The 25754-nt window shown below is 36.9% G+C and overlaps 1 protein-coding gene across 1 annotated transcript; it reads right to left on the reverse strand.

The window, feature by feature from the left end:
• Positions 1–8112: 8112 nt before the first annotated feature.
• On the reverse strand, positions 8113–10127 carry LOC121795307 (GTP-binding protein SAR1A). The gene is made up of 3 exons (XM_042193830.1): positions 9864–10127; positions 9609–9740; positions 8113–8676 (listed from the first exon to the last, which is right to left on the reverse strand). Exons 1-3 carry the CDS (start codon positions 9990–9992, stop codon positions 8356–8358), a joined length of 582 nt encoding a protein of 193 aa, XP_042049764.1. The 5' UTR covers positions 9993–10127; the 3' UTR covers positions 8113–8355.
• Between the last annotated feature and the right edge of the window lie 15627 nt (positions 10128–25754).

A 25754-nucleotide genomic window follows, 5' to 3' on the forward strand; every position in this document is an offset into this window, starting at 1 on the left:
GGACTACCGTCCTCCGAGGAACTCCGGTCGTCGTCGTGGTTCATTTTGGTTTGTAAGAGATGGAGAAACGTGAGAGATGAGAGAAATGAGAGATGCGAGAAATGTTCGTATGAAAAATAGAATGACAATCGAGGTTTAAATAGAATGACAATCGAGGTTTTAAAAAAAAATAAAAACGCGTTGCATCGTCCGCGCCATTGTCCGCGATTCCCACAGTGGGCGGACGATGGCGCGGACGATGCCCTATCATCCGCGCTTCGTCCGCGGACTAAGCGTAGGGCGCGGACGACACATCGTCCGTCGTCCGCGGAGCCACTATGGATGGCCAAATAGAATATGGAAGCTCGATGATTTTGATACACAAATTAATTGATCATTAGTCGTTACACAGCTGAAAAATTGGAGCTTTCATAATTAGACAGCGGCAGACGGCAGTGATTTTGATTTGCAAAATTTAGTGAATAAAATTGATGTGAATAAGTAGAGTAGAGGATAACACATTCACAAAATCAGGGAGAAGTACTAAATAGTACCTACTGATTTGATTTGCAAAATTTAGTGAATAAAATTGATGTGAATAAGTAGAAGTACTGATTTACAAAAAAAAACGGAGTCCGAAGTCAATGAATCAGGCTAGATCTACTACTGATTTGAATAAACGGTAGCACATTCACAAAATCAGGGAGAATTATTCATCACAAATTATAATTATAATTATAATTATAATTATAATTGTAGTACATAGCATAGGTGAAGGATTTGAAAAAAGATAATCCAAAACCTTGCTTATAGAGATAAATCTCCAATTGAGAAATGATTTGAGTTAAATTCCCTCGTGAATAGGTTCCAAAGCAGGTTTCCACTGCTTCACTCGATGATTCCGACGTCCATTAACATCACTCTCAGCTTCTCCTAATACTCTATCACAACCCTCCTCCGCCACCACTTTGGAACTACGTCGTTTCAATCTCCTTCCACTGCAAAACGACACGATAGCCGCCATCTCCGAATCCGCAACCCTTCCGTTCATTCTACTGACCGGAATCAGTACATAAACCCCGCCGCCGACTAAAATCTCGTCGGCTTTTATGGCGGAGAATCGGCGATCGCGCACCAGAGAAACAAGGCGGCCAGGCTCTTCGAGCATGAGGTCGGCAGCCGTGGTCGGGAGAGCGAGTAGGCGCAGCGTTCCCCGGTGAAGATCGATGAGTTTTGCGGTGTCAGGCTGGGCGGTGATGCAAGAGCTGATGTTTCCCATATACTAATTGAATACTAATCTCAAATTCAAAGGTATTGTTTGCTTCTGATCAATAGCGTATTTGATGAATGAATGAATGGTTGAATTGAAGTAGCGTATTTATAGAGGTAGGAATGGAATAGAGTAGAAAGAGTAGAGAGTGTGTGTTGACTAGAAAAGCGTGTTGATTGTTGAAGATTACTACTTGTGGAGTGACAGCGTCCACAACCAGTGGAGCCAGAGATTTCATAATGGGGGGTCTAAAATTAAACTTCCAAAAAAATTACATAAATTAAATTATAAGGTTCAAAATATAAAAGTCAAATGCAATCACATCATAACATTTGTCTTCTATTCTTCATCTTCTGAAACCGCTGCATAATAGTTTCATTGGTAACTTTAACAAACACATCCTTTTCGATGTAAGGAACTAAGCAATCATTCAATAGTTGGTCTCCCATGCTATTACGTAGAGAAGTCTTGATGATCTTCATTGCTGAAAAGGCTCTTTCTACTGATGCAGTGGCAACTGGTAAGATCATTGACAACTTAACTAATGAATAAACCATTGGAAAAACTTCATGTTTCCTTGTAGAAACCATCTTTTGAGCAATACCACTGATTCCCGATATTTGTGAAAACTTTTCATCTATGCGCACATCGAAAATAAAGTTCTCAAGTTGACTTTTAAGCTCGGACAAAGCAACTTCAGAAAATTCAGAAGGATAATACCGTGCAAGACGAAGCAGGTTCTCCAAATCAAATGCAGAAAATCAACCTTACTTTTATCTTCATTCGATAATTCTTGAGGTTGAAGAAGTGAAGGTTCAACTGATGAAGAATCAACGGAAGAAAGTTTCTTGAAATAACGATCCATATACCTACAAAAATATTCAACACTGATTAAGTTCAAAATATTTGATATTTTCTGTATGCAAAACTATTAACACACACATCAAATAAAGAATTGGAGTTATAAAATTCCAACTACAGAACCACCGTAGTCCGTAGCCATTGAATTACATAAGCTATCTTCTTTCTCCCCCTTTGAATTATTATTGCAGCCAAACAAAAAAACAACCTAGGTAGAAAAATTAATTGAATTATATTTGAGTTTTGAATATACCTAGTTCTAGTTTACCAGATTTCAGACTTGGAACGGCAGAATGAATACGCTAAATTCAGACTTGGATTGGAACGGCAGAATGAATACGCTAAATTAAGAGGCACGATTCATATATATTTTGCTGAAACCTATCTCTAATATTATATTTATTATAAATTATAATTATTGTGAAATTACTAAAATACCCCTTAGTTTTTTAAGAATTAGTGGGGGGACCATGGGCCCCCCGGCCCCACCCTCCCTCCGCCCCTGTCCACAAAAACCACCAGATATCGCTTTCCCTGGAGAGTGGACTTTGTGTTAATTTTCTTTAACTTTTCTGTAGATTACACTTTTTTAGCCAAATCCAATCTATCGTACTAAGAGCACACACAACCGTGCTCTTGCCAACGAGCACGGTTGTGGGCCCGGCGCCACTATTCCTGTCTGCTCTTAGGCAAGAGCACAACATCCACAGTTGTGCTCTTCCGCAAGGACGAGCACAATTCAATTTAAAATTCAATTAAATAAAAATATTTCCATAATATTAAAATTCATTAAAAAACCATCATAAATATTACAAATTACAAATAAAAAAAGACATAATTAAAATCCTAAAAATAAAAAATTACATAATTAAAATACTAAAAATTAAAAATTACATAATTAAACTTCTAAAAATTAAATATTACATAATTAAAAGCTAAAAATACCCCCATGGAAGACTACTCATCCGGCGGCACTACCCCCTATTGTTTTTGGAGGCCCAATATCATGTCCTCGTGCGATTGAAGTTGCGAGGGGGTCATAGTGGACCTATCGGCCATATTGAGTTGGGCCAAAAGGGTCCACAACGAGTTGGTGGGGGGTGGAGGTGGTGCATATGGAACGGGAACGGGAGCATCGGCGGTTGCAGTCGCGGCTCAACGGCGGTTGGCCGTCGCCTTCTTCCTTCCTTGCGGTCGGCGTTGGGAACCGCTCGGGCCGGCGTCGGGGCTACCCAAGTAAGCTCCGGCTAGTTGGCTAACCACTTCTTCGGAGCCGGCGTCGGATAGGGATACCGACCTTGACTGTTTGGAGGAGCCGCTAGAGGAGGATGTTATGTCTCCCTTATATTTCGGGTGCGTCCGCGTCTCCTGCCAAATGTTGAGGTACTTGAACGACTTGTAGTTCATGGATTGGTAGGTGCTCATCGCGGCAGTGATGATGTCGACCTCGCTCCGGCCGCTCCCCGCCGACCGCTCTTCCTGGAGGAAATAGCCATTGAACTTGTCAATTTCTTCGTTGGCTCGGTAGATGGCGTTGCGCACCATCCTCTCATTGCGCTCGACAGTTCTCGGCGGCCGGTTTTCATTGTACCGGCGAGCGATGCGCCACCAAAAGCGATTGTCGGATTGGTTCGTGCCAACCACCGGATCATCCGAGATTTCCAAGTACGCCGTGAACAATTTATCCATCTCCACCGGAGTGTACGGTGTGCAGACACCGCGAGTAGGAGGAGTCGGAGTTTGGGAGGGGGCGGTCGACCTAGGCTCGGGTGTCCACCCGTATCGCCCTTCGGGCGCATCTTGGTCGTCGATTGGGTATGGCCGGTAGCCACCCGGAACGCCCGAACTTTAGGTTTGAGGAGGGGCCGAATATTCCGTTTCCAGACTAGGAAACAGTTGTGAACCGAACCATTCGGGGTTCCAACCGTGGGAGCCCGGGGGGTTATCGTCTTGGCCGGACATTGTTGAGAATGGAAGATGAGAGAATGAAGATGATAATGGATATGAGAGAATGAAGATGAGAATGGAAATGAGAGAATGTTGATGAGAATTGTGTAGTGTGGTGTGAATTTTTGGGTGTGAAAGTGAGGGTATTTATAGATGAAAATGTGTATTTTTGGGGGAAAAATTAAAAAGTGGTAGAAAACGGTTAAAAACGGATATATTTTTTTGGGAAATGGAAAAATATTTTTTTATTTTTAATCGATTTTTTTTATTAAAAACCGATTTTTAATAAAAATAAATAAATAAATTCAAAGGCAACGGCTATGCTGTTGCCCAATCGCGTGCCGCCACGTCACCTGCTGGCTGGCACGGACGTGCTCGATGCAGCGAGCAGCGTCGTGCCAGCAGCGCGAGCGCAGCGGCGGCGGAGCTCGTCCTTGCCAGCGGCACGGACGGACGTCGTCCGTCCACCGTTGCAGATGCTCTAAGTATCAAGTTTGCCACGTAACGACAATAAGTTATATTTAACTTTTAAGAGACTTGTATCAGTGTATATTTATCAGGGGTTAATAGTTGAATCTATTAGTAGTGGAGCGCCTTATGCACCGCCACATCATCATTTTATCTTCCTACCTTTCCACCTGCAGTGGGGCGCCCTATAAGCCGCCCTAAAGGCCGCCCTATAGGTTTCACTATTGTTTTGTTAATTAATTTAAATGTTTTCAAATATGTCAATGCAAAATAATTATAAAACATCACGATTAATTAAAAACGGCAAATCCTACATTGATTAAAAAAAGTTACACGAGTTAGAAATGAAAAAAAAAAGTTTACTACTCTACAAAAGTCCTAACTTGCGGCGCAGCTCATCGATCATCCCCTGAATTCGGGATCGTACTGCGTGTTGGAGTCGAAGGGCCGATATTCGTCAGGGTCTGTACCCGGCCAACGTGCACCACCCCCAAACATCGGACTATTCGGACTTAGGTATTCACTGGAATCCATTTTATAGTGTAATTTGAGAGTGGAAATGTGAATGGAAATGTTAAAAATGTGAATATGGGGTAGGGGTATTTATATAAAAATAATTTTTGAATTTAAAAAAAAATAAAAAATAAAAGCAAAAACGCTTTGTGATAAGGCTAATTTCATGCATTGATTTAAGGGATTTAATTCGTGTATTTACGCGGTCTAACACATCTTTTAAGCCAAGTGTGTAGAGAGTTTCGCCAGCCTAGGAAGAAGGATGAAGATTTGCATGGTGATGGGAAATGGCGATAAAGGTGAGCATTATGGAGAAAATGACTAGACGGAGGAGATCACGGATCCTGAAGGGCAGAATAGAGATTTCCGCGAAGGCTTCCAGAAGATCAACCCTGCACCTATATAAAGAAGAGAGCAAGGACATTTTTGAAAGGCTGGTCTCTCGGCACTTTTAGCTCTCTTAGCTCACTCACACACTCTACACACTTGTTTATCGGGAACTTGAGGGGGTTTCGGGTTTCATTTTGCTGAAGTAGTTGGGCAACACCGTCGTCACGGAGGGCGAAGATACAATTTTTGCTTTCAATTTATTTTGCAGTCGTGAAATTCACCGAGCTTCGCCATTCGAAGCTCAGCTTGTTTTCTGTTGGATTCTCGTTATCTATGCATTTTCTGTTTCCGAATTACTTTGCTGTTGTTGCTTTCGATTATGGATGCGATTGGTTTTGAATTTGACATAGTTACTAGAGTGGATGTTTGATTTTGCGTTGGATTACTGAGTTTGAGTGGAATTATTGGAAGCTTGTGTCGATCGTGGCAGATCTATTGAATCGGAAGTTATGGAGTTGATTTTATGGGTTGTTAGGTTCGGAATGCTTGGATCCAGAGTGGATTAAGCATCCGACATCTGGATCAGAACAGAGTTAGTTGTGGTCGATGCCTGAGTTTCGTGTTTTCGTTTCATTCTGTCTCGCTTATGTAGATCTGTTTTATTTTTAGCTAATTGCAAGTTTCCGACGTCCGAACTTTTACATTTTGCTTGAATCTGGATTTGTGCTCTGTTTTCTTCATGTTCGCGTTTGATTAAGTCGATAAGATGCTCGCCATTATTAGTTAAAATTGTAGTTTGTTATTTGCAGCTTTTATTCCGTACTTGCTATTTCTGGAACATGGTCCCCACTATTTACTCGATTTCTGGCTAGCTGAATTAGGAAGTTGTTCGCCCAATCTAGGAAGTTAGTTTAATATTTTGTAGTTATGAGGATGTTCGAGGTTAGCATGATGTTTTTAGTTTCCTAGGTCTAGAGTCATATTTTGTTCCTAAGTCTAGTAATAGTTACACCTCAACCCAAATTTGCGTGGCAGCAGCCATACACCTTTCCAGAGTCTTGTAAATGCTTTCTTACGCGTCCATCTTCGTGGGATCGATCCCTGCTTCCCTGTGCTAATTCATAGTATAGCGGGTTGAGGGTTTTGAATGCGGAATCTGTGTGTCCAACGACTGAGACTTATGAAATCCTCAGAGTTCCTAGACATTGTGATCTAGGGGATTCTCTGGTTTGAGAAGCTCGACCTAGCATTAAAGCACACAGGGGTCTCCAGACAACTTTCACGTTGCATCGTCCGCGTCGCCCATAGTGGGCGGACGATGCCCTATCGTCCGTGTATCGTCCGCAGACGATCTTTAGAGCGCTGACGATGCATCGGGCATCGTCCGCACACTCACAGTGGCGGACGATGGCGCGCCCGAGGCATCGAGCGGCCTATCGTCCGCCCCATTGCAGATACTTTAGTATGACCTTAGATGGTTTTATCAATTTAATCCCTTTTTGTAAAAAATTTTATTCTTTGAATTTCACAATGATGATCACATCGTGACATAGCATGTGATCTACTAATATATTCTATCAAAAATATGTTGTATATAAAAATATTATTCCATTCATTCATAAAAAAATAGTCTCATCTATGAACGATGCAATATCTAATACAAAATTGGTGAAGTAGGAGAAAAAATATGAAAAGATTTTCATAAATAAAAATAAGACTAAGTTTCATGAATAAATGGAATGATATATATTTTGTTTTTACTTTTTTGGAACAATTAATTAAATTGATACGATTGAGATAAAATTAATAAGTTGAAAACTAAAAATATAATTGATGTACAAGGTGAAGAGATTGAGTTTTTCTAGTTACTAATTTTGTCCAAGTCTCATTAATTTGTATCAATTTATTTAATTATTTTCAACTTAATTCATTTTTTTCCAAATATAGGATTATACTAGTAATAAATTTGTTTTGAACCGTTTTTCCTTCCTTTAGGATGAGAAAACTTGTAATGGATCTGGGCAAATGAACATTTGGAGACTAATTCAACATATACTAGTTTTTAATAGTTCATACTTCAAAGTGAAAGATGCGTTAGTAGAGCACTAAATCTATAAGGTCCATACCTTTCTGGCACGTAAATTACACTTTGATTTATTTAATAGGAAAGATGATTAGGTGAGTCATGGATGTAAATTTAAGCTTTAATTGGCAGTGTTTACCACGTAAGTTCAGATTACATCTATGCGTTTACCACGTCAATAAAAAGTTCAGATTACATCTATAAAGTTACCAAATTCAAGCTTAATAAAAAGATGATAATACTACATAGGGGTAGTGTTAAACTCCTTTTCTCCCCTTAGATTTAAGTTCCTTCTTAATCTGGACCGTTAGATCTCATTCATCAACGGTCCAGATGATCTGCATTATTACACTATAATGGTGCATTATTAGTCGGTGTGCATTATTCAACTGAAAATCTGCATTATTACACTATAACGGTGCATTATTAGTCGGTGTGCATTATTTAACTGAAAATTTGCATTATTAAATGACACGTGGCATCAATCTAACCGTCGGATGACAAAATCGTGGGGTTGAGATCAAAAAGGAAATAGGAGAAAATATGAAAAAAGGATTTGAATGCAATCCTGCTACATAGAGAGCAAAAGCATTAGTACTTATTTTCTACGAAGAAGAGAGCATAATAAGACTTTTGAGCTTTAACAAAAACAGGGACAATATAAAGCTGCAAAGACCTCCAAATTTATAAGAAGAGAATTATACAGGGATCAATCAGGTTCGACTACTTAACTTACAAACCCAGCAACGCATGTCATACAAGTTTTAACAACTAACAAACTGAATCAACCTGAAACAAACCAAATATTCCCACCATTTTTTGTCCATCTCTTCCGGCTCAAGCTGTCTCCTTCCTTATCAACGAGAACGGACAAACCTTTTAGGCGTTTTCTTGATGACAAAGCCTAATTTATATATTGAGAGACCCACTTGAAGCCGTCACCATAGCCCATTTTGCGCACAATGCTGCACATGAACACCTCCAACGGGCGCACATTTGAATCTGCAAGGTTCACCTTCCCCTTGCCGGTGGTTACGCCAGTTAGGCCAAGGTGGTAACGCAACTCGTCTTCAGAGGCAGCATATGGTATGTCGATCTTGTTTCCCAAAATGAGAAATGGAACAGTGGCCAGTGTTTCATCAGAGAGGAGTGCATCTAGTTCCTTTTTGGATTCTGCAAAACGCTCTTTATCATAAGCATCAACCAGGTAAACAACAGCATCAACCTGTGGAACCACAACACTATTAGTGTGCAAACTCTCGAGTCTCGATTATGAATTTTCTTAGAGAAATACGAGCAGGCTATAATCATACTCCACTTAACAATTTCAGTTGGCATTTCTTTGGAACGCTATATCTACATTCGGGGATAATTTTTAATAAATGAAACAAATAGGACCAGCATTTTATAGAAAGTTAGTAATGAATATCTGCCTTACCATAGAAGCCAAGAATTGATTCCAAGTTTCCATCGTCTCCCAAAATCACATTATCCTCAAATGCACTACACCTTGGACAATCTCATTTTAACCATCATATACTTTTGCGAAGTATACCATCTTACTCTCCTGGTGTGATAGAGATGTAGCTTTAAAGGAGGGGGAGATACTAGTATTTTCATCAGCTTAGGCTAAGGAAATGATCATTATCATGTCAGGGAAATTTTAACCCTTGTTCTCTGATTAATTTTTTCAAATTCATAAAATAATCTCTCACTCTCCCTCTTGGCCCTATTTTCCTATTAGTGTGAAGAAAAGTATCAATACATACATATTTCTAAGATCAGAGCAGGCTGCTTCAAATGCAAAAGACAAAAGTTCTTCTTCATATAAGCAGTTATCATTGTCTAAATGATTTAAAAAATTCCTTAATGCAGTCGTAACTCAAAACATCACACTCCACTGATATCTCAAGTCTCAACTACTACTGAATTCTCAAACCTTCTGAAGCTACAAACCACGCACCAAAATGATCCAAACCACATTTTCGAATACATAATAATTAAAATGCTAGCAAAAACAAAAAAAAACAATCCAATCCACAATCAACCTTATCTATGTTTCCTCAAATCATACAATCAGTAAATTGCAGCAACAAATAAAGAATAATCACAATCAAAGCCACATACATCCACATTTAAGAGCAAAATGAAATGTACCTTGGCGTAATAATCCTTCCAAACTCTACGCGCGATTTGATGCCCTCCCAAATCGAACGCCTTGAACTTAATTTTTCCGATGCTCAGCTCTTCTGACGTCGGATACTGCGTGGGCTGATGCTGCACTAATCTCTGCATCAAACCGGAAAACCCCAATTACAATCAATTCAATTCAACCTAGATCCGTCAATCCGCCACAGTCCGCAATCAATCGAATCCTGGCATATTCAATTATAAAAAAATGTAAAAAATAACCTCGTCCTTGAGCATATGAAGGAGCGTGGTTTTGCCGGCATTATCGAGGCCGAGAAACAGGATCTTCGCCTCCTTTTGCCACAATCCGAGCGAGGCTAGCACACCGTAGAACCAATCCAACAGAAACATTTTCTCGGGAGCGGGATTGGGGTGGATCTGGAGTGTAGCTTAGTGATGGATTTGTGTGTGTTTCTAGTTTTTGGTTTTTGATTTCAGTGTGTGGGTGGGAAGAGAGAGAAAGAGCGATGGGGGTCGGAATATTAATTGCCGTGAATTTGTTGTTCACGTGTAATACTCTTAGGGCATCTCTACTTGCTTTCGCCAATCAATAGCCCAGCCACAAACTCATCCTGTCACATCATCAATACTAAAAATTCTTCCACCACATCATCAGGACAAGCAAATAGCCCAACAATAATCCAACAATAGCTAACCACATTACCCCTAATTATATAAAACAAATAATGCTCCCTAAGGCCATCCACTATGCTGTCTCTTTACCGTCCCTTAAACTAATATTTGAGGGCCCCACTGTACTTCTTACTCCATCCCTTAACTAAGGGACGGAACCTGCAACCCTCTGTCACTTAACTGCCCCTTAAACCGTCTCTTAAATTACTATTCATTCAATTTCATTTTTTATTTTTATTTCCAACTCAATTCAATTAAAACAAACACACTTCATTAAAAAACATACAACATAAAAAAATTACAACTTGAAATTTAAAAAAATGAAAAAAAACCATAAAAAACCTAAAAAATTAAACGTTGCATAATTTAAAATACAAATTTAAAGAAAATGAAAAAACTACTCTGCCGGCGAATCATCCCCCGAAGGCGGTGGAGGTTCAATAGGAGGCGGAAGACCAATTTGTGCTGCCATATACACAATTCCGTTCCACCAGGCTTGGTATTGGGAGGGTGAGAAGCGGGAAGTGTCCGCCATTGTGGCGGTCATGTACACCGCCATAAGGGAGTTCGAGCCTCCCCCTGAGCTCGATCCCGAGGCCGCCTGGCTTGATTCGCCTCGGCCCTTCCTCGCTCTAGCCGCTTTCGCCGCCTTCGTCCCTTGCGGCCGACAGCGCCCACGGCTGGATCCCCCGTCATCGCCGGCCGTACCCGCAAACTCATGCGAGGCAGCCTCTTGTGCGTCGCTGCCCTCACCGGTGTCACCAGACGAGTATTGTCCACTCGTCGTGTGCTTCGTGCGCTTCGAGGTTGAGCCCGAGCTGGAGCGGGCACCGCCGGCCCACCGTTCCTCGTCCTTGACGACCTGCCAAACATCAACAAATTCGAATTGTTTGTCGGTGCCCTGGTTGTAGACGCGCAAAACCGCCCTCAGAATGTCGGCTCCCGTGGCGCCGCTTTGGTAGTTCGCCGCTTCGGTCGAGTAGATGCCGCAGAATTTTTGGACCTGTCTGTCGACTCGGTCAAAGTGAGAGCAGAGCATTTTATATGTGCGCTTGCGGGACCCTTTCGGCTTGATCTGGTGGTAGGTCTCGGCGACCTTTTCCCAGAAGCACTTCCGGGGTTGTTGATTCCCGACGATGGGATCGTACGAGACGGAAATCCAGGCGTTGTACACCGCCATCATTTCGTTGTTGCTGTACGGATGCCGGCCTAGATCCTCTTCCTCTTCCTCCTCCTCGCCCGCCTGGGCTTCCGCCCTGGAGCTTCCTCCGCCTCGGCCTACTCCCGGCGTGGGTTCAACGGGAAAATCCTCCCGAACCTGGGATAATCCCTGCGAATACCGCGGGGCGGAGGGACGGGCATATGCATCCACGTCAAAATTGGGTGGTTGGTAAACCCCCCTAGCGTCGTCGGAGCTTCCACCGCCGGAGTTGCCGTCGCCGGACATTTTGTGATGAGATGTTAGATGAAAATTGGAGAGGAAATTGAGATGATTTAGGAAGAATAGATGTGTAGTTGTGGGTGAAATGAGGATGAATTAGGAGTATTTATAGAGTAAAAAAATTCATTAAAAAATTAAAAAAAGAAGAAAAAATAGATATAAATGGTAATATTACCGTCTACAATTTTTTTAAATTTTTTTTAAAATCGAATTTATTAAAAAAAAGATTTATTGCGTCAGCGCGTGACTACGTCCACTCGGGGGCCGGCGAGTAGGCATCACGCATGGCGCAGGGGGGGGCCACGTCGCCATGGCGCGTGGCGAGACAGCCCGTCTCTTGTCTCGCAGGGACGGGTCGCGGGACGTGATCGTGACGGGCGCGGGACGGGTCGGTGTGCCGCAACACGTCGCGCGAGCGTTCCGTCCCTCCGTCGGTGTGCCGCAATACTCTAAGGCCATCCACAACGCTGTCACTATACCGTCCCTTAAAACACTATTTGATGGATGATTATTATTTCATTTTTTATTTTTTTTTCACTAAATTCAATTAATAAAAACACACTTCATTAAAAATAAAATAACATTACAACATAAAATTCGTAAAAAATTAAAAAAACATAATAAAAAATCCTTAAAAAATTAAAAATACATAATTTAATTTCCTCCACCAAAGTTTGTCCAAATGTGCTCCATGAGATCATCTTGGAGTTGGGCGTGGGCGAAAGAGTCACGTGTCCTTGCCCGAATAGACAAACATTCTTGTATAGATGGATGCACTCCACTTCGAGACGGACTACTGGCGGTTGAGCTTCCGGGGGCTTCGGGGGAACCAATTTCCCGTCTCGGGTCCTTTGTCTTAGACAATCATGTTGTGCATGATTATGCGCGTATACATGATGTCGACCATGTTATCCATGAACCACGAACGAGACAGGGCTTTGATAATGTTGAAGCGCGCTTGGAGAACCCCGAACGCCCGCTCCACATCCTTCCGAGCAGCCTCCTGCTTCTGCGCAAAAAGCGTCTGCTTTGCGTTACCAGGCCTAGCGCACGTCATCACGAAGGTTGGCCACTTCGGGTAGATGTCGTCGGCAAGAAGGGATTCTGCACACCGAGGCGACAAAGAGGACGAAGACCACCGAAGCTGGTGGTTACACAAGCAGCGAAAGCGGAACTCGTCTGATGGACCTAACCGGACGTACGAGGACATTGAGAGTTCCGGCACACCAATGTCCTCCCTGCGTCCCATAGACGTCAAGGCTGCGAAGGCCAAGGGGAAGGCGACGGCGACATCATCCTCGACCGCCGCTGTCACACCTCAACCCCTCTGACGTATACTCTTATAATAACTAAATCCATTATCATAAAAGCAATCAATACATGAGTCTAATTCATAGAACACCCATATTATATAAGTTCAAACCAACACTTATCCGATACATATTTCAAAATATCCTGTAAAGTAGTGGAACCCTTTCACTACTCTATATACTATACATTTATCTACATGCAAAAAGATAAGGAGGAGAAGGTTGCTAATATGTGTCAGCCGCCGAACCTGATAACACGTGGAGTTCCTATAACCCACATCAGTTAAACCTTTACTGTTATCTTATTCCTGAAAAATTTAGTGGTTTATATGAGCCACAACTCAGTATATATAAATTTCCACCTTTAATCTCACATGATACAAACATCAAGCATATTTTTTTATTAATACATATAATCAGAAACAATATATTAGATAACTTAAAAACAAACCAGTTCATATTCATATGCATATGCCACTCTATTCAGTTTATTATTCTGTAACAGTCAAGCCTGGTATCTGCCCGGGATTCCTCTATGACCCGAAGGTCTCTCTGTAATTGGACTCATGGGTCTCTCTGTGTTTGACCCGAAGGTCCCTCTGTATTTGGACTCAGAGGTCCCTCTAAAATTTCAGATCCAGTATAAGGCTGTCACAGATGCTCTTTAATCCAATGATTCACACAATCGGTATCATAAACATATCCTTTGCACCAATAACATATCCATATCATATTCCATCAAATTATCCAATATATCTAAACACACATGTCCATTTCAGCAATCAAAAATTCATATCATATTCGACCATCAAAATCAAACAATTTATAATCATATCAATTTCACACCATATAATCAAATAATTCACTCCAATTCAACATATAACAATCAACCACATAACACATGTAAAACTAAAAGTATGATTTATACACACCTGGTTACGATAAGTAAACTTGTTGAACTTCTAATTCCAACTTTTGATTTCAAGAGCTTTTATTCCATTATTCTCTCGATCTCCCTCTTTTTCCTTTTTCGATCTATAACTCTTGGTATAGCCGGAGGGGTCGAAACTATTTTTCGTTTATTTCCTTCAATTTTGTTTCCTTCATAGCCCCCTCCCTTTTTCATTGTCCACGGACTCTACGTATATATATAAATTTGAGGCGGTTATACATTTTAGAGTTAAAACTATTGCACACTATATATTATAAAATTATTTAAATATGTAGCACAAATGCATGCTACTTAGTTTGTTTAATCGACACTTGCCGCATGAGATTGGTGACTCTACAAAATAGTGAACACGTGCATGCAACAACATTATACTCAAACTATATTTACTTTTATTTTTATAATCTTAATTTAGGATCCTACTATTGTATATATATATTTCATGCACAAAATAATTCCATGCACATACGCATTATTACACGTGCACACACTTCGATGGACTGCTTAATATTATACTTATTTTCAAAACCTTTCAATAATTAAAATAATATTCTATTATATTGAGTTAATCGTAATACTAATTTTTACCTTTTATAATAGTAATTTAACATATATCTATAATGCCAATAAAATACGCAAATAATTCATGTATCGGGACAGGGATGTCACAGCCGCCGCCCCATTGCCGATCCCGGTCCCACTCCCGACCCCGAACTCGACGGTCGCCGCGTACGAGCAGTTGGCAACAGCCTCGATGGCGAAGACGTTGTTGCAGACGCACAAGGCCCTCAAGAAGTGTACGGACCCCGCAGAAGCCGAATATCTCTAGGGGTTGATCGATGAGATGCGCCGAAAGTTGGGAATTGCGTAGATTAGACAACTTGAATCGTGTAACTTTTGTTTAATTAATGCAATCTTCGCCTGTTTTTAGTTAATCGTTGTGTTTTTAAATTTAGTTTGCATTACATATTTAAAAATATTTAAATTAATTAACAAAACAATAGTATAACATATAGGACGCCCCATTGCAGGTGGGGGTAGGAGAATAAAACTGATGATGTGGCGCGCCAGGGTGCCCCATTGCTAATGGCCTTACATTTGTAAACAATGTTGGTGACATCCGGAAGAGCCGGCTTTCACTCCCTTGTTTACTTTCACCATCACCGTTACATAAAAGAGTATTTCAACCATTAGAGCATTTTAACATTGCATTTTCATCTATACTAATATGCAACCAACTAATTTAAATACAACAAGGATAAATGTTTACAAAAATGGAATGTGACTGTCGGGAATTCTGCATCGGCGGGGGGGAGTTCGTGGAACCAGCACTGCTACTGTACTCCCCGGAGGCGCTGATCTCCGTCCGCTTCGGCCAGCTAGATTCAACGCCCGCAGTGAACTTGGGCGAAGACTGCATCACAAGATAAACTTCCCAATATTTGAATTCATCGAACCCTTTTTCACTATCGGGGAACTGCTGGTGCGCTAGAAGCTTCACATCCTCGGAAGATAAATAAATTTATAGAATTTTTTAAAAATAAATTTAATGCAATAATCGGGACGTCCGCGCTGACGTCCGTGAGAGTCAACGCAATGGCGGACGTCCGCACGGACGTCGCGACTGGCGTCAGCGGAAGGCCGCAGAACTGCAGTGTCCACAACGGATGTCCGTATCCGCGTCACATGCACACAATGGCGGACGTCCCGCGCCGACGTCTGGAACGCCGGTCTGACGTCCGCCGGGACGTCCGCCACTGCGGATGCTCTTAGACAGCAATATGTACTCTATTTGCGAAATTTAATCCTGGGCGTTGGATTTTCATATCTAACGGACTATATTGGTGATATGGTGGTACCCTATCTATGGTGGCACGGTAGTCCACCCCTATACATGGTCGTTGATTAAGAAATATGAAAATTATTACTAGTATTATATAAATCTTCCATGTTTCCAATACATTAATTAAGTATAATATAACCATATTTCCAGCACGTTAATTTAAAAAAGATACTACTATAAGCTAAAATGTTACTATTAAGTTACTAAAATATATGGAGCATTGTTGTTGATTAAGGAAATACTATGAAGTTAAAATATATGGAGCACTGTTGTTGATTAAGGAAATATGAAAAGGTTACTATTATATAAATCTTCCATATTCCCAATACATTAATTAAGGAACATATATTCTAACCATATGTCCTACACGTTAATTGAGAAAGATATATGCTAAATTTTAAGAGTTAAATTTAAAATATTTACTTATATACATTCTCGTTGATTAAGGAAAATTGAAAAAGGTTAGTGTAATATAATAAATCATAAGAGTAAACGAATTTGAATCATTGTCGTTCCTCTCACTGTCTCACACACGTAACGTAAAAAACATGACATCTGCTATCTTCAGCAAAGAAAAGTCGCGAGATAGAGAAAATTGCCGGAAAATTACACATCTCCAAAAAAAGCAGAAGAAAAACAACAGAGTAATCTGATTCAGCCCGACTATCACAGCAAAGGCCTTATTTTGGAACTCGCCGAATCATTATTGGCTGCCACAGCCAAAGTAAGAGTTCTTTTGCCGTTGCAGAATCATTATTGGCTGCCACAAAGTTGATTTTGAAGGAACATATTTATGCTATCGTGTTGGAAATTGTTGGTGTTAACTCTGGATTGATTAAGATTCAACAACGATAACAGTCTCCAATAAGATGCCACAAATTTGTTCCTTCAAAGCCAAATTTTGATGAAACAAAGCTAACTCTTTGTGTGGAAGCTTTGTCAATTGTTGTTCAAATTTGAGAGCATTCGCATCCCCGATCACATCCCAATGTCTTCTCAAAAGTTAATATCGCGACAAAGTTTGTCCAACAGAACAAAATTTTGGGGATTCTGCAGCGGCAAAGGAATTCTTGTTTTGGCTTTGGCAGTCCGTAATGATTCGGCAAGCTCAATAAGTGCTTCGCCAGTAGGCTTGAATCAGATTCCTCTTCCTCTTCCTCTTATTGTTTTCCTTCAGTTTTTGGAGATGTATAGTATTTCAGCAAATGGAATGAGGCATTGAGAAAATCATTGCAACAGCTCTATAACTGCATCTATAAGAGATGTGAAATCAAACATAGAGGAACAAATCTCAATATAGAGATGAAAAGGAGAAAATATATTTTTCATTCCACACGGAAATCAAACTTACAAAGAAGAGAAAGCTATCTATTTATAGTTCTATATAACACACTATTCGCATGTGCATGAGTGTATGCTAATATATTACACAATCAAATCCTTATTTGCCTGCTCACTTCCACGTGTCTCTCTTTATTCTTCATGTTGATCTTTGCTACTATCTTCTCTTTTTATTCTTCAATAGTATCCATGAATCTTATCTCACATTCATATGATATTTCCATGTATTGGTTTCTGCCGAAAGTGGGCCGTCTTATTATTGCAACCCAAGGTGAAGGTATAATCTACTCTACTTATGGCCCATAGCATTTGATAGTATATGAAAATTGTGAATGCTGCTACAATTAAATTATCATCTAAGCCCACTAACCCTTTTTTTTTCTGAGACAGTACTTAGAAAAAGATGATGAAAAGCTTCATATTGGAGTGGGGCTCCATGATATCTGCAAATTACTCAACATTTAAAATTTTAGTTATAAATAAAGTCTCTCTCGATGAGATTGAGAACTGGAACTGCAGATGTGGAAGTTTTTTATTTTTATTAGGATTTGTCCAAATTAGGTGTAGTTTTGATGGATTGGATCCATTAAAGATATTCAATTGTTCCGAAATTCAAGTTTTATCAATATTTTTATATTCGAGCGAATTTCACTTATGAATACAGCCCTAGCTAGTCTTTTTTTTCCTTTTTTCCATAGGTCTTTCTTAGTAGTGGAGTTCAATAAAATATTAATTGTTAATTTTAATAGGTTATTGTTATGTTGCAAAATTGCAATAGCAATGAATAGTGTCACTACTTTTCGATTTGTTACAAAATTGACGATTCAAATTTTAATTCACGACAAAACATAATACTACTAATCTTTCTGAGGAATTTGAATAATAAAGTAAAGTAAAGTGAAGTGAAGAATCATAGAACTATCCATCCCATAGGTTAGTTGGCGAATTACGTATTCTAAATATTTATTTTGCGATTTAATTAAATTAAATAGTAATTAGACCTGGCTAGCTAAGCAATGTAAATACGTTCACATACATGCACACATGCACTTACACAAATACATGTATAGTATTATTTTTTTTAGTATGTAATTGCTTTATTTGACTACAGATCACATTTTGGTTGTAATCAAAGGGAATGAATATTTGCATGTTTCCGAAAAAAACATTGAACAAAATACTTGTTTAATTAGTCAACAACTTCAATATTATAGTTGACTTTGGGTTTCTCAGTCTAAATTCGCAGCTTCACTCTCCCACCGGCCCCATATTATTTTAACCGCTCGAAAATGAAAATGAAAATGAAAATGAAAATGAAAATGAAAATGAAAATGAAAATGAAAATGAAAATAAAAATAAAAATATGTTTAAAATTAATCAGTGTGCTATTAGTTTATAAATAGAAAGGTAAAATAATAAAGTTTGGTTGCATGTGCATCCACTGTGTCATAAAATATGCCCTAATTACGACTATTTAAATTGTCAAAATAGATAGTTACGTTATGGATTTCAGTATAGCTGATAATTATTAATTATCAAGGTGCATGATGACATTCTTTTAGCAAACCAAATAGGAACGTCACTTGCAAATATCATTGCATTTGTTAGATGACTTTACAAATTATTTAACAAAAATAGACTGGCCAGTTGGTAGAACTTTGCAAATAAAAAAAAATCTTGAAATGCATTTAACAGCCAAATCTAATATCCAAAACTAGGATTGAAATAGCTAGCACGTTCGCAGTTCAACTAAATTCAGCAAACCGAATCACTCGACAAGTTTTTTTTAAAAAAGTTAAAATACATATTTCATCAACTCAAGAAATTGTTATATCTATTAAATACTAGTAGTGCATATTATAAAAATCAAAATAAGCATACGAATTGGTGATAGTCTCTTTCAAAATCAATTCCAGCTAAAAAGAACAAGACGTGTCGAGTTCGAGCCCTCTTCACATCAGTTGTAATTTCCTCCTATCTATAGTATGAGTTTATTTGTAATTTCCTCCCTTATATAAGAGTTAATTAAAAATAAAAATAAAAATAAATAAAAAAAGGGATGTCACTCTGTTGCTTTCCAAGTGAGTGGCTCGCACGATTTCGGCACATGGGCGGCACGTGCGAGATCCACTCTGCCTAGTATAAACAATTTCACATTGCTTCAAACGCTCACATATTTCATTGGTTAAACCGTTACAATATTTCTTGTAGTCATGCCGTCAAAAATTAATATTACTAGTAGTACTATTTTTTGTAAGAATGGCATGTATAAAACTATAAATATGTGTTGATTGTAATTAATTGCTTAAGATATGGGATAAGAGAATCTTTAGGAATTCACAACAGACAATTGCCCCCTCTTACACCAACATGTCTTGAGAATGGGGGCTTTTTTATTTTTATATTCATATTTCTCTTAACTCATCAATTATGTAGGTATTGGAGATACAATTAGGCCTTATAGGATCTTTTATTCTTTTGCATATATAATGCTTCATCAAATGATGTTTGCATTAGGTTATTTGAAAGAAAGTATTAGTCAACTAAGGATAAACTTTAGGAATGCGTTCATGTGAATATGAAATGCATTGTTCATTTCTTCGATGTAGCGGTGCAAGATGATTTAATTTTAATCATGATATAGAGGTATTATCTCACCTTAATGCAACTATATATTCATAATTCAATTATACTTTGTAAAACAATAAGATACACAACTCATGCCCATTTCATATCCAACGTCCATAGTTTTAAATTTTAAATGAAATTATTGTAGCGCCCAAAAAATTAATATTCTTTCATTCCTTCAGTTTCCAGCTATACTCGTATAAGTACTCCTACTTAGGGGTATCAAAATGGATATCGGGAATTGGATACACGATTTTTCAGGTTTTGGGATCGTGTATAGGATTTTTGGATTATCAAATAACACATTACCCGATTGGGTATATCCAAATTACTCGAATTACCCAATTTTTTATATTTTATTTTAAAATTTAATAAATAATGTATTTATTCTATTATTTAAAAATTAAATAATTAAATGCACTCTCACAATCCTTCAATCTTAAGTCATATTTTGAGTTGATGTATGAATTGTGATTTTTATTATGGATGAATGAGGGGTGTTATAACTTATGAATTTTTTATTTCTAAAAATTTGTAGTAGATTTTTTTCTCTTAAATTCGAATTACTTTAAGTTTGTATCAAATTTGAACTACAAGTTTGTATTTTTAAAAGTTTGTAGCTAATTTTCTTAAAGAATAATAAAATAAAATAAAATAAAAATCTAAAATCGGGATTGGATACCCAAGTCGAGTATCAGGGTACCCGAAATCATTTTTCGGATCGGGTATCTGGTATTAGATTTTGGGAAATTCGGGATCGGGTACCCGAAATTTTCGGATCGGGTACCCGATTTGACAGGCCTACTCCTACTTTCTATTAATTTTGTTTTAGTTTTTGTGGGATATTGACAATTTCCTAGTTGTCGATATACTATTGCCACATGTGTAAGACTCTAAGGTCACAACCTTAACCAAAAGAATATAGTAATGTTAGTTATGCTATAACTTATAACAACATAAATCTACAACAATAAGCCCGTTAAATTTCACTTTTATTTTGATTTCGGTAGAAGACTACGAAAAATTGAATCTTAGACTTCTACTCAATTTTATGAATAAAAGGTGACATAATAATAAGCATCTTAACTTGATCTAGAGGATCTTGAAGTATATTTTTAAACTAAATTACATTAATACTTTTTAGTCATGAAATTCGAAAGGTGCAATGCCAACCATTCTTGCAAACGTTCCCTCACATAGTCACATAGATGATAGTAGTAGCAACTTCTTCATTATAAGAATAACAATATAATAAATGAAATCTTCACTTATAATAACATAATAGCAATAATAAGTAAATAAATATGATTATTTTTTGTTTTATTGTACAAAAAGTGCATATATTAATAGAAAAGAATAATGTCCAATCTGGCAAAGCCAATTATAGGCGAATGCTATTTCAAGTTTATCATGGAAATTGAGTTATTGGAATTGTCATATTCCAAAAATTGATTACAGAGAGGAACGTGGTATGTATTGTTTTGTACTTTAAACTTTATCATGTTCGTGGTATGTCTTCTGTTTTATTAAATGTTATATCAAACATAGTATTTTCACAAAATAGTGGGGGAAAATAATGTACTATCAATAAAAACAGACATCTTTTTTTTCAATCTGGAGTCATGGCAGGGTTGTCAAATATTAATCAAAAAAGAAAATAGTCTAATCATTCTTTTTTAGCCTTAATTGATTACATATTTATAAACTTAACAAAAAAAATATTTTTTGTCCTAATGACATCTTAATATTTTACAATGTCAAATATAGGAAGAGGCAAATAAATGTGAAATAGTCAAATTGGTGGAGCATAGAGGCCAAACAATTGGTTGCTGTAAAATACAGGTGACGATTAGATGGAATTAAAAATTGAATTGTTCAAATGATTTAGGATGGTTTACGGATGGTTGTATTAATAATACAACCTGCAAACTATTAGCTGTATTAATAATAATAATAATAATAATAATAATAATAATATTAATAATAATAATAATAATAATAATAATAATAATAATAATAATAATAATAATAATAATAATAAGGAATGGTTGTAATGTAAGAAAACCTATGCTATCTATGGTTCCCTCTGGCTATTTTTGTTTTTTATGAAGGAAAATTTCCCCTGATGTTGGAAAGGGGACATCAATTTCAACTAGCTACTAGTATATACATAGCATTATTGGCAATTTTAAAATGAAAAATATAATTATTTCATTTTATTTTGTGTGGAAATAATGGAACATATATAGGCTGGGCATTTTAGTTCAAAACTGATAGGGCCAATAATTTCAAAAACATTTTGACTATAGACACATACAAGACGCGTGGCAATTGGCCAGCCTAAACCCTAATTTCAAAAACATTTTGAATTACACTAGGATCTTGAATATACTTTTATCAACAGTGTAATCATACTTATAATAAAATTGATGACAATCTAAACAATATAAAATTAATACAGTATATTGTAGCCAAAGAGCAACACAGGGCTATAGAAAAACAAAAACCCAAAAAAAACACACAAAAGTACATGACATTATCATGCATGCTTGCTTATCTCCTTCAAAAAACGTATTGATCTCCTAACACGCATTATGTCCAAACAATGTCACATAAAAAAACAAACCAATTACCTCAAACAGGGCAACTAAGGATTTGATAACCACAAAAACAAATAAAAAGGAAAACCACATAGCAATTAATAACTAAATCGTAGCCCTAAACTGTGCCAGTTGATAGTTTTCGAGGATTTAAATATGCCGTATAGTGATGCAACGCCATACTTAAAACAAACTCACTCGTTGATTTAAGGCAAAGGTTGGGGTAAGTTCAAATTTTAAAATTCAAATACGTGATAACCAAAAATAGCAAGAAAAAGAAGTCTCATGAAGACAAACAATAACTAGACCACACCCTGAGTTGTGCATTTAAATGTGTCATATATTGCGCCAACCTGAGGCGAACTGGGTCGTTGAATTATGGTTAAGGACAACATTAGCACTATCGCTGCCCGGCCTACCCTTGCGCATTGTTACCAGATCTCCCATCCCTGCGAATATGAGATCTAAATAACACTTTGAAATTTTGGATGTAACTTGCAAGCATGTTAGCTGTTTTTTTATTAAAAGTGTCGACAAATTAGTAGCATTTGTATTCAGTGCACTTAAAGCAAAGGCATTGTAAATTGTAATTTCATAATTTGCAATGTCAGTAATAAGTCAAATAGACGCATTCCTTCTCTTAAAAAGTAACGGTAATGAATTCGATCAAGACGTTCTTCACACATTAATGCTTTCACAATCCGCGTGGTGATGTTCAAACTTTCATATAATCTACAATGTGCTATAATCCCATTCATATATTTATAATTTATATTTATTGAGTATTGTACCTATTTAGTGCTACCAAATTTCAACCGCTAGATAAAAAAATGGAAGTCTTAGATTGGGTTTTAAAATTTTCAGATTTGAAAACACGGAGATCACTATATGGGCGTTTTAGTTCGCTATAAAGGTTATGGATCACAACGCGAAGTGAACCAAAACGTTCTTATAGTGAACTATGTGTCTTCAAAGTCTATCCAGTCTCATTCTTCCACCTTTTAATCTAATGATTAAGATTTGCTCTCTAGTTATGCATTAAGATGTAATTATGCATTGATCACTACTGCATATTTATATAATACTCCATGTGACTACTTATGCAATGCTATCACATTATCAAGAAGAACTATGATTCTTTGGGTTCAGTTTTTAATGCTATAAAATTTGATAAACTGCTGTTGAAACTAGCGAGGTTACTTTCTTTATCGAGATATTAGGTTAAATAAGAGAAGCTGTATTAGATGTTTTGATGAACTAATTCAAAAATATTGAATGAAGTTTCTTAAATAAAAGAAGCGTTTATTAAACTTTAAACATGGACAACAAACCATCCAACAAATAGATTATAGACGTAATGTATAAAGGCAAAAGACTTTAGCACTACTTAAATAGAATTAGCAGAAAGATATGTTTTCTATCAATACCTCAATAAGAAAGAGCTATAAGAAAATTATTGTTAATTTAGCATTTAAATTATTAGACAGCTCTTAATTCTCAACCTCACAAAATTATATAGCCGTAATCTTGTTTTGGGTTATAGTTAATTTTTATTTTCTTTTGTAATAAAATTAGGATCTAGGTGATTCATTCCAGTTTTAAGAATTTAGTAAAAAAACAATTTAGTAACCGATAAAAGAAAAGTTATACAGTTTGTTGTAAAAAGGAAAAGAATGTTTCAACTTTCAACTTAAACGTAATATATTAGCACTTAACATTTAAAATTTAAATAATGTCGAAAAAATATCATGAAGCAACTAGTGGAGATACAATAACATAGCTATCTATACCCCTTCAAGCGTGACATGCAGATTTTCTAAAATTAAAATTTATGATTAGAGATATTATTATGATATCATCTAAATTAAGCATACAATTTTTATGCTTTAAATGTTCAGACAATTTTAATAATAATAAAAGGTCATATTTCTCCAAAAAGGTTAAGTAAAGAATAAAATTGAGCATTTAGATTAGATACAATAATATAGGTATATGAATATCCCTCCCTACCCTACCAATGGTAGCGAAGTTCGTCGGACCATCAATCAGGTCGTGCCACGTGGAAATTTGGATGGTATATTTAGTGATGTGGCATGTGGGGGTGGGTCCCATCCCCACGAGATTGTAAATTTAGATAGTTCATGTAAATCAGAATATTATATATGTGTCGTGTCCTCTTTATCCAGTCCCAATATTTTTTGTCATTTATATGCTGATTTAATATTATATTTATAATTGTTTACATTAGAATTCATATAGTAATAAATTAATATGCAAATTTGAGCACAGAAATTATGATTAAATGTGGTCTCCTCTCACTGTCCCTTCAATTCAACCATAAAGTTCCTCGAATTTCCTATGTAGTGTAAAACATGAAATATGTCCTAATCAAATATCAACACACCATACCATACCATACCATACCATACCATACCATACCATACCATACCATAGATGAATGAACCATAATTGTAGATGACAAAATATTTAAGAGATAGACAAGGCCATATGGCTTTCTATCCATCTATATCCACTACAAATCATGTGCACTCATTAATCAATTTGGGTGAAATTTAAAGCAAAGGATGAAAAAGAGAGAACCCATCGTGAAGGAAAGGAGCTTTAAAAATTAGGGATTAAAAAAAGAAAGAAAAAGGAAAAGGGCATGATTCTTGTGGTTTACGACTTGGGGAATACTTTCTTTTCTTCATGCCTCGTCAATATAAAATTTTATCCAATATGGACGATTCACTTTTTTTTATATACTATTAGTCTATTGTAAATTTTTTTTCTATTTAATTTATGTTATAAGGAGCATTATGAAAAATGATAAATATTTTAGTGGATGGTATGATATTTGAATAATAAAATGTAAAAATACTCAATTTCTTCCATTATTTGTTGCCATATGTGATTGTGGCACCTCCTCATTTGTGATTTTGTTATATAGCATATGATGATAAAGTGTGATCTGTTGCTAATTTTCGTTGCAGATTTTACTAACACTGATATAAAATGTATTAAAATTGTCAACATAAATTTAGTTGATAATTCAATACACTGTGTTGACATTAATATTTAAAATGTCAACACAATGTATTAAAATGTGAATATAAATTTGTCTTGACATTTTAATATGATTGTGTTGACATTTTTAATACACTACATTGATGAATTTACAATTTAAGAAAAGTTAGTATTCTAACTCACTTTAATAAGATAATAATATAAAATTATATGATATCAATTCAACTTTTCGAAAAAATAAAGAGAAGATATGGTGCTTTTTTTACGACTACTAACCAATATCGCTAGTATTGTAATTCAATGATATTAATTTTTATATGTATTTGGAAAGTTGACCAATT

This window comes from Salvia splendens, chromosome 1 (genome assembly GCF_004379255.2).
Source record: "Salvia splendens isolate huo1 chromosome 1, SspV2, whole genome shotgun sequence".
NCBI classification, from domain to species: domain Eukaryota; kingdom Viridiplantae; phylum Streptophyta; class Magnoliopsida; order Lamiales; family Lamiaceae; genus Salvia; species Salvia splendens.